The 11080-nt window shown below is 36.5% G+C and overlaps 1 protein-coding gene across 1 annotated transcript; it reads left to right on the forward strand.

Moving 5' to 3' along the window:
• The first annotated feature begins 768 nt into the window (after positions 1–768).
• Positions 769–1925, forward strand: SPZ1 (spermatogenic leucine zipper 1). The gene is given in 2 exon segments (XM_060146137.1): positions 769–945; positions 948–1925. Coding segments are annotated over 2 exon segments (1155 nt in total).
• Positions 1926–11080: the final 9155 nt, after the last annotated feature.

Genomic DNA, 11080 nt, shown 5'->3' on the forward strand with positions numbered 1-11080 from the left:
AATTTGTAATTGTGTTGTTAAGAAACCATTCAGACATTCTCTTACTGCATTAGCATATTTTTTAATGGAGCAATTCCTGATGTTATTTCCCTAAAATCACAGAAAGATTGCAGCATTTTTGGGGTTCTATTTTGTAAGGATGACTTTCTTTTGCAGTAGCATCTCTCCTAGAATGGGACCAATAAGGGCTCCAGGTGCTATGAAAGAATGGGTACCCTCACCAGGGACGACTTCTCTCAGCCATGCACTTAAGTGTTAGAAAAACATACCACAGTTGACAACATGTTGTGTATAGTGGGGATGAGGGGAAAGTCAATGAATATGAAAGTTACTGAATGAGATGAATAAAAACCTAGAAAAGTAAGGAAGGGAAGGACTGGTGTAGAGATCTTTCTGGAGTGGGGAGTAGCTTTAGGTTTTGAGTCACCCGGTGGGAGTTTAAGAGGTTTCTATTGTGACTCAAAGGAAACAGAATCTGGGGACAGGCCACAATGGTTCAGTGATAGAATAAAGATCTGGTTTCCAGGATCAAGGAATAAACACCAAAAGCCTGGAGGAGGAGAGATGGAGCCCTAGTTCCTTGTCCCCTTTCCCACCCTCCTTCCCCCTAAGTTGTGTAAGATGTTACCTTCCACCTAAACATCATCTTCCTGGTTTCAGACCTTAACTCTGGTCTCTGAGTTCTGCTTAGTTCCACATTCTCTACCCATTTGCACAGAGGACCACCACCTTCCCTTCCTGGAATCTCTAAGGTTTTCTGCTTTGCTCATGCCCTGGTCATCAGCCCTACTAATTCAGTCTGAGATGGAAGTGGCCACCCTCTCCAAAATGCTTAAGTCTCCTGATCTCAATGAAGAGTCTTTGCACCCTAGGATTATCATTGCCTTATTTGAAATTGGATCACTTCCCCCTGTTTCTTGCAGTTCTCTCCCTTCCCAAAAAAACCATGAAGTGACCATGAAGCAACTGAACAACGAATTGCAAAGAAGTTTGAAAACCTCTTAAAAGAAATTAAAGATATTGTTAAACATAAGACAAGTTATGAAGAGAAGATCATAGAAACAAAAGAATCTTTTGAGGAAACCAATATCTCTGAGGATGTGTCAGAACTTAAAGAAAAAATCAGAGAACTTGATAAAATAAATAAAGTACTATTGGAAAAGCTACTTGCTAGTTGGGACTTAGGGAAAGAACAGAACTCAAAGAAACAGGAGATGATGTTGGAAAACCAGAACTCCAAGGACACCATGCAAGGTTGTGCAAGGGATTTGGTAAACTGTTCAGAAGAAAAAAGAGCCCTTCATGAAACTCAACTAAGTAAGGAAAAAGCAAAGCACAGATTTCCTCTTGTCCAAGAAGAAAATATCAAACTGAGGTACAATATGGAGCAGTTACTACAGGAAGCAAAACACTGGAGTGTGCAACATACTGAGCTCAGTGAACTAATAAAGTCCTATCAGAAATCTCAGACAGACATCAAAACTCTTGAAAATAATGGCGCCCATTCCCCAACTCAAACGAATAATGGGGTGTCAGCTAAGCATGAGCTGGAAGAACAAGTGAGGAAACTGAAACAAGACACATATTCACTGCATTTGATTGCAGCTCTGCTGGAGAATGAATGCCAAATCTTAGAGCAGAGGGTAGAGCTTCTCAAGGAATTCCATCATCAGAAAGAGGGACCTCTACAAGGGGAGCCAATTCAGATAAACTATGAGCAGAACAAGACAGAACAGAAGCTATCAGAGGCAGAGAAGGTCAAAATACATAAGCAAAACATGCAAGAAATGTTTCAAAAAGGAGACCAATTCTATAGAAGCCTGGATGTTTGTCATAAAAAGAAAGCTCGTAATAATTTGTTCAATACTCATATTGCAAGAAGAGCTCTTGTAGGAAAAAAGAGGCCAGCCAGCAGCCTAAGTTAGAAAATACCAAAAGTAGAAGAAAAGGCAGTTCTTTAAAAAACAACAGTATATCCAGCTCCAGGCATGTCAATCATCAAACCTAGGATAGACCTTTTGTTTCAACCAAGAAATAGCTATAGAACAAGAAGATTAACATTTAACATTATTCATTACCTCAGTGGTTAGGTAAGTTTGGTCTTTAATGACCATCAGTGTCAACTTGTGGTCACATTTTTCATCTTTACAATCTGTTTTTGTAGTTATTAGATAGAGATCCTATGACACTTAAACCAAAAGTGAGAATTTACAGGTCCAAATAAGTAAAGATCTAAATAAAAACCACAACAAACAAAGGAAAGGGTTTTTTTTCTTTATTTATTTAATCATTACCTTGGGGAGGAAGTTCTGGGGGAAAAAGTACATAACACTTTAACTGTGAACCTTTAAAGCTCCCTTTTCAAATGCATATTCCTTTTCCTATTTATTGATATTATCCACTGAAGTGTGGGCAGTAGTTGAGTTAAAAAAAATAAAAAGCTGATGAACCACCCCTAAACAGTTTTTCTCTTCTCATAAATCTCCCTATTCCCTGGATCTACTGTTACTAACATTCCTTTCTTGCTCCTCAACTAGTAAATGGTGGGCATACCAGGCAGCAGAGGCCCTTGGGGAAGGACACCTTGGCTTCTTTAGAAGAATAGATGTGTGTCTAGATTTTGTTCTGTGCTGGAAAAATTCCTCTCATTACTCCAGGTGGGGGCAGTAGAGTTATTCAGGGAAAAAAGCAGTATCTTCTGTTAAGTAAGCTGAACTTTTTGGTTCCAGAAAAGATGGAGCAGAAGCATTTCTCCCTATTCCTCCATTAAATAAGCTAAAAACCCTGGACATTATGTATAAAATGAATGTAAGAAGACCCTGAAAGATGGAGATAAGGAGATGTACTGGCCAGGGACCTTGAGACTTAAAGAACAGCATAGTGTTAAGTTCCCTGAGTTTCCTTTTTGTCTCTTATATATACTGGGAGCCGATAACCCAGAAATGCCAATGCATTTAGACAAAAAATGCACGTGCACCCACCCCCACAAGCCCGCGTTCTCTTGCTAAGGGATGAGGAAACAGTCTGGCAAGACAGAAACCTTTTTAAAAAACTGCCCTACTCTGGCCAAACTGCATAAAAAATGCCATGCCTCCACTCTCAGCCCCATCAGCAAATACTGAGCAGAGACACTAGACTTTCACACTTGCCTGGGAGTAATGAAGCACTCCTCCTTCTTTCTTCTAGGGTGGTACATACAGAGGTGTCAGAGAAGGGACCTTGGAGTTCCACTCCCACCTGATGGTAACAAGGTGCTCCTCCCTGAGCCCCTTCTCCCAGCAGAGTAAAATGTCAGTGAAGGCCACATAGGTAGCCTAGATTCCTATACCCTCCCCCTGCTGGCACAGTGTAGCCAAAGCCTGCTAAAAGAGAAGATATAGCTAGGATCCAGGGTCTCAAAGCACAATGCCCCAAATGTCCAGAAAACATAGAAAACTCACTCATCATATCAAGAATCAGGAAAATCTCAACTTGAATGAGAAAAGACAATCAACAAGTGCCAACAATGGGATGGCACAGTTGTTGGAATTATCTGACAAGAAATTTAAAGCAGTCATTATAAAAATGCTTCATTGAACAATTACAAGCACACTTGAAAAAACAAAAATAATAGAAATTCTCAGCAAAGAAACAGAAAATATAAAGAAGAAACAAATGGAAATTGTAGAAATGAAAAATATAATTTGTAAAATAAACTCAATGAATGTGCTCAGTAGTAGAATGTTGATGTCAGAGGAAAGATTCCATCAACATGAAGATTAGAGAAATAGATATTACCCATTCTGACCAACAGAAAAAATAGGCTGAAAAAAACCCACAGTCTCAAGACACTTGGAATAAAAATGGATCTAACACTGGTGTCATCGGAGTCCCCCCAAAAAAGGTAGAATGTGGGCTGAAAAAGTATTCATCGAAAAAAAATGGCTGAAAATTCTCTAAATTTAGTGAAAGGCATAAACCTACAGATTCAAGAAACTGAGTGAACTTCAAATAGTATAAATTCAAAGAAGTTCAAGGCATTCATAATCAAATTTCTGAAACCTAAAGACAAAGTGAAAATCTTGAAAGCAGTTATAGAGAAAAGACTCATTCAATGTAGGGGAACAATGATGGGAACAAATGACAGTGACTTTCCCATCAGAAACCTCAGGGGCTTGAAGGAAATGAAAATTTTTCAAGAACTGAAAGAAATGTCAACCCAGAATTATTTACCCAGTGAAAATATCCTTTAGGAATGAAGGTGAAATCAATAAATTCTCACGTAGAGGAAAACTGAAAGAATTAGTAACTCATTTCTCATTTGTTGAAAAAGCCCATTTGGTTATACAACTAACCCTCACTTTTTTATATTCAAGAAAATGAGTGTTCCCTCTAGCCTCAGACTTTGTCTTTTTCCATTTCCAAACAGGAACTTCACATAGGAGATGCTAAATGAATGAAATGAGAAACTACAGCATAGTTGAATGAAACAATCACTTCTTGTATTTCAGCTTGTTCATATGCATTACCTAACAAATTCTGTCAGTGTCATTTACCTGTCAAATGTTAGGAGGCTAACTTTCTAGTTCCTCGTCTGTGCACTAATGTTCCCCTGGTACCACAACAAACAAGAGAACTGCAGGATTTTCAAATTTTTGAGAGAAACACTGCAATATGCAACATCTGTTGCACACAATACAAACTCAAGGTAGTCATAGTTTCAACTTTAGATTGATGTAGCACCATACCCAGTAGTAAAATTTCCATTGGTGAGAACTCAGTCACAAGGCCACACCTACCTGAAAGCATCTGGGAACTGAGGTTTTTAGCTGGATAACCATGTTGCCCAGGCAGAAGAAGAATTACTTTTGGAACCCTGTGAGGTGGAGAGAAAATATTTTTGTTTCTGCACAGTTAGGGCATTCTAAGCAAATTTTATGGAAACTTGAGATCCTGGACTACAAGCAAGCTCTAGAAGATATTTTCCAACCGTATAGATAATGAGTGTTCAAAAGACTTACCTAGCTTTAGAGATGTGTGTTAACATTTTAAATTGGGGGTGAGGCCTGGGATTGGGAGACTCTTCTGGGTTATAAAGCTGGAGACACTGGACTTATATAACCCCTGGAGAGATTTACTGGATTGGCTAAAAAGTTCATTTGTGTTTCTCCATAAAATGTTACAGAAAAACCCAAAGGAACTTTTTGGCCAACCCAATACATTATAAAAGGGTTATACTGAGAACCCAAGATCCAGAGGGTTTTTTTCCTCCCTCCTTTTAGAGGGGGAGAAGGACAGCTGCCTTTCTTTTCTACATAAAAGTCTGGATTCCTTTTCTCATCATTCCTCCCTTATATTACAGGCCCTGTTGCATGTAGGGTGACATCTGGTTCTCATCTCTCTCCAGGGGTAAGAATTGGAGCAAGGGGAACTAGCACAATTATTATTATGTAAGTAATAATAATCTGTCTCTGATTAAAAAACCTCACGTGTGCATTCAGGATAAAAGAGAGATGAATATTAAAAACCCAACAAAGACAATCACAACCTCCACCACAGGTTCTATTATGAATGAAGCATAGGGCATGAGAAATTTTCATATGTTGGAAGTACAAAATATGCAATTTGAAATATTGCTCCCTACTCCATAAACATTTCTTTCTCACGTCTGGAATATGTATCACTTTATAAATTATCTAAGAGACAAAATTTTCCTGTTATAGCCCTTAGTAAAAGAAAAAGATTCCCAGTTAAACAGTATTGGGGCTACTAAAAGAATCACATACTTTTTCCATTTGCCTTTCCCTCTAATGGAAACTACCATCTACTCTATTCTATTTTCCAGCCATCTTGGTTAACAAAACATTGTGCAGTTCATTCTATACTTTACCAAATATGTGCTACATGTTACCAAGAAAAAAATTTTTGCTAAAATAAATTACAGCTTTTTAATTGTCAGATACAGCAAGTGATCTCTGCTCTATCAGACCCTCTAGATCTGGTATTGACTTTAAGATTTTATATGTGTGATAAAATTGTTCTTCTACCACAAGGTCATATATATATATTTTTTATCCAATTCCTAAACATGTAAATGAAAATTTCTGAAAAGGCATTTTTAAAGGTGTTTCATGTGGGTTCCAGTGGATAACAATCTATTATATACTTTTAGTTAATGTAAGTTTATTTGGAGAAGTATCATGGCATTTTATACATGGAAGGATCTTTAGGCCATCACTTGTTGGCAGTGAAAAGCCAAGGTGTGAAATTAGTGAAAATCTAGAACAATAATTAGTATTGACCTAGTCCAGAGTTCTTTAACCCTATATTTTCTCATACCTGAGGGTCAAATTCCAATAAAAATCAAACTGTTTTTGAAACTTGTAGATATCCAGCCCTATCATCAGTATACTTCTGTCCAACAGCAATAGTAACCTTCAAGATATATATTTTTGGATAATCCTCTTAGGAAGAAGGGAAAATCCATACAAACTTCTTTGTCAAATAAATTTTTCCCAATAAATTCTTCACAGTAATGAACTAGATTCTTGATTTCAAAGTACTTGGATCCCTAAAAGTTTTCCCCATCAAGCCATAGCAGTTCCACAGATTTTTTTTTTAAATTCTTGATAATAGTGATATTTTAGTAAAAATAAGTACCTTGTTTCCCCTTTAAAATATATTCCATGAGCCAAATATTATTTTTTAAAATTTGGTTTCCATTCAGATCAAAATAAGAGTTTATTTACTACCTTTTAACTGTTTAAAAAATTATGAAATATACAGAAAAATACATAAAACTTATATGCACAATTTAACAAATGATTAAAAATTAAAAATCTATGTAACCACCCCTTGGGTCACGTCATACTGTTTTCTAAAGTGGTTGTACCAATTTACGTTCCATTCATTACTGTAAGAGTGTTTCTATTGCCCTATAGTCGCACTTAAATTTAGTATTGTCAGACTTTTTAATTCGATGGTTATGTAATAGTACCTCTTGGTGGCTTTAATTTGCATTTCCTCGATTACTGAGTTTAGTCAACTTTTTATGTTTGTTAGTCATTTGTGTTTCACTTTTCATGAAGTGCCTATCTTTTGCTTCAAATTATTGATTTATAGGAGTTTTTTATGTATTCTGAACACTAGTCCTGTGACAATTATGAGTTGCAAACATTCTCTCCCACTCTGCGGCTTGGCTTTTTTACTTTTTTGTGGTTTCTTTTGGTGAATTGAAGTTCTTTTTTTTTTTTTGAACATCTTTATTGGAGTATAATTGCTTTACACTGTTGTGTTAGTTTCTGCTGTACAACAAAGTGAATCAGCTATATGTATACATATATCCCCATATCTCCTCCCTCTTGCGTCTCCGTCCCACCTTCCCTATCCCACCCCTCTAGATGGTCACAAAGCACCAAGCTGATCTCCCTGTGCTATGCGGCTGTTTCCCACTAGCTATCTATTTTACATTTGGTAGTTGAACTGAAGTTATTAATTTCAATGTAGCCCAGTTAATTAAACTTTTCCCTTTTAATTGTGGCTATGTTTTATTTAAGAAATCCTTACCTATATCATGGATAAAAGTCTTCTAAATTTCTTTAATTTCTTATCTTTCATATTTCTTTCTTTAATCTCTGAATTGGATCTAGACAGAGAGATTCATCAATGTATTTAGGTTGGTTGTCCAAGGATTCTGCAATTATGGATATTTTCATTCCTTTTTCCATGTCTATGCTTTGGGGGCACTTTTTAATCTTTCCAATAAGAAAACTATGAGAAGCTTTATATTAAAAAAGTAAGGATGGTATAATGAAAGAAGCATTGCACAAAGAGGGAGGTGATTCTGGATCCTAACTCGTCTGGGTCCTAACTCATCTGTTCCTTTTACAAGGTGGAGATAGTAACTTTCTTTTGGACCAGGGACCAATGGTCAAAGATTCTCTGGCTCTCTCAGCTAAGGTCTTATTGCTCTCTGAGGAGTAGGAACAGATTAGATGAGAGAATTAGAAACTAACCAATAGCAAGCATGCCCCAAAAGGAAGGGAACAATAGCAAATAATCCAGGTATACAAGATGTCCATGAGTTGGGGTCATTGATATTTTGAAAGTAAAACAGAAAGGTAATTTTACATAAAGGAGAAAAGTATACCAGATCAAAGTGAAGTAGAGGAGTGGATTTATCATCATCAAGCAATCATCATTATTATTTTTAAAATGTTCTCCCACAAACCTGATCAATGTAGAAAGTAATGTTTAAAATATTTCTTAACACAAATAAGGCCTCAGACAAAGATTCATCATAGGAGTGTCACAGTCAGTTGAGTGTTCTTTTCTAACAATTACAGTTTTCTCGAAGAAACCACTAACCATTAATCCATATTTAATTAAGTCTTCTCTCACAGGGAAGCATACTGTACAGCATTTTGGTTGGCACTGGTCTGTTATGAAGCTTCATCTTATGAGGAAGTAGGTGCTGATATTTGCATTCTATTTTTATTTTAAGAATTTTTTTTTAAATTTAAGAGAAACGTACCATTTAGTAATTCTCAGACTTTTCTGGGGAAATATCCTATTTTGTTTATTTGTATCTTTACCCTTTTTCTTGATCTACCACATTAGTCTTTTCCAAAAACTGGATTTGGGTTTGTTAATCTACTTCATTATTTTTTTATTCCATTTCAATAATTTCTGTCCTTATTTTGATGCCCCCCTTTTTTTAGTGTTTTGTTGTGCTTTTTCAATTTCTTGAGTTGAACCCTTGCTGTGTTTATTTTTAACCCTTATTGTTTCCTCAAAAAAAATATTAAAAGCTATAAATTTCCCTGTATATACTGTGGATGTAGATCATAAATGTTCATAGGAAATGCTTTCATTATTATTAATTTTAGTTTTAAAAAATATTTTTATATTATTTCCTTTATAACCCAAACATTATTAAGCAGGTCAGTAAATACACTGCTATGACTTTAAGTATTATTTTTTAAGTTATACATAGACATCATATGTTGTCCTTTGTGTGTCTGATATATTTCATAGGAAAAAAACTTATAATGAAAATATACTTATAGCCCAGCAATCTTACTTATAAACTCTATAGAAACTCTTGCACATGAGCAAAAGTAGACTGTACAGTAATATTCTTTGCAACATTGCAGTATTGTGGGAAATAAACCCTAATCTATCAGTAAAGAATAATTAAATTGGGCTATATTTTGAAAAGTAATAGTATAGAAATTAAAATGAACTAAATCTACATGTATCAGCATGCAGAGATGGTTTTTGACATCTTTGGTCAGAACTCTGGGCTGATATCAACTACAATATCTAATCAAAAGAAGCATATTTTCTTATTAATCTAAGAATTTTAATAAAACTAACCACCTAAAGTTGTACATATCTTAAATAAACATAGTGTTTACACAAGTATTTTTATAATGTTATCATTTTTCATTGTTTTTCTTATATATTTCTGTCAACAGTAAAATACTATTCTTTTATTTTCTTTATTATTATTAATTTTGGCTGCATTGGGTCTTAGTTGCAGCATGTGGGATCTTCATTGAGGCATGCAGGATCTTTCATTGCGGTGCAGGCTCTTCATTATGGCGTGCAGGCTTCTCTCTAGCTGTGGCGTGTGGATTTTCTCTCTCTAGTTGTGGTATGCAGGCTCCAGAGCACCTGGGCTCTGTAGTTGCGGCACGCGGGTTCTTTCTTTGATGCATGAGAGCCCAGTAGTTGTGGCACGGGGGCTTAGTTGCCCCATGGCATGTGGCTTTTAGTTCCCTGATCAGGAATCGAACCCGCATCCTCTGTATTGGAAGGTGGATTCTTTACCACGGGACCACCAGGGAAGTCCCACTATCTAATATTCTAACATATTTTTAAGTCACTTTTTTAAAAGGGACAATCCTCTGAGGAAGAAAAGAGAATGGCAACTTTAACCAGTCATCGTATTCCAAATATATTGCTGTCAGTTATGACCATAATTAGATGTTCTGATAGTGTCTTCTGAACACCAAGTTCATTGGTGAAAATTATTTCTAAAAAGAGGACATTGGCACCTCTAACACGCATACACCCAAATATGCCTATAACTTTTTTTTAAGTCTTTATTTAATTTGTTGCAGTATTGCTTCTGTTTTATGTTCTGGTGTTTTGGCTGCGAGGCATGTGGGATCTTAGCTCCCCAACCAGGGATCGAACCTGCACCCCAGCAGTGGAAAGCAAAGTCTTAACCACTTGACTGCCAGGGAAGTCCCCTATAATTCTTAATTATGAAAAGCAACTCGTAGACAATATAATGTTCTTAGCTAACGTCCAGTCATTAGTTGTGTTTCAGCCTTGAAATCTTCTGAGTTCATGCATTTATTATTAACATAGGAGTTTTGCCTTGTTATGAGCTTTTAAAAATACCTTTATTTTGTTGCCAGGCTGGGCTTGGCTCCTCCTCATAGGCAGCTGTGTCTTGGAAGACACAAACTTGTGGGAAAGCATTCAGCCTTTTGCCACCGAATATGAGGTTAGTTGTAGAGTTTTGTAGATATTCTTTATCAAGTAGGGAAGTCTCCCTCTCTTCCCAGGGTCCTGAGGGTTCTTATCAGGAATAAATGTTGAATATTGTCAAATGCTTTTTCTGCATCAATTGAAATGACTATGTGATTTTTAAAAATTCGCCTGTTAGGACTTCCCTGGTGGCACAGTGGTTGAGAGTCTGCCTGCCGATGCTAGGGGACACAGGTTCGTGCCCTGGTCTGGGAAGATCCCACATGCCGCGGAACGGCTGGGCCTGTGAGCCATGGCCACTGAGCCTGCGCGTCTGGAGCCTGTGCTCCGCAACGGGAGAGGCCACAACACTGAGAGCCCCGCGTACCGCAAAAAAAAAAAAAAAAAAAAAAAAATTCGCCTGTTAATATGGTGGATTACATAGATCGATTTTTGAATATTGAACTTGCCTTGCATCCCTGAAATAAATTCAGTTGGTCATGGGATTTTTTTTTAATATTACTGAATTATATTTGATAATATTTTGATAAGAATTTTTGTTTATATTCATAAGGGATATTGGTATTCTGTTTTCTTTTTTGTACTCTCTTTGTCTGGT

The sequence above is a fragment of the Lagenorhynchus albirostris genome, chromosome 3 (genome assembly GCF_949774975.1).
Source record: "Lagenorhynchus albirostris chromosome 3, mLagAlb1.1, whole genome shotgun sequence".
Lineage (NCBI taxonomy): Eukaryota > Metazoa > Chordata > Mammalia > Artiodactyla > Delphinidae > Lagenorhynchus > Lagenorhynchus albirostris.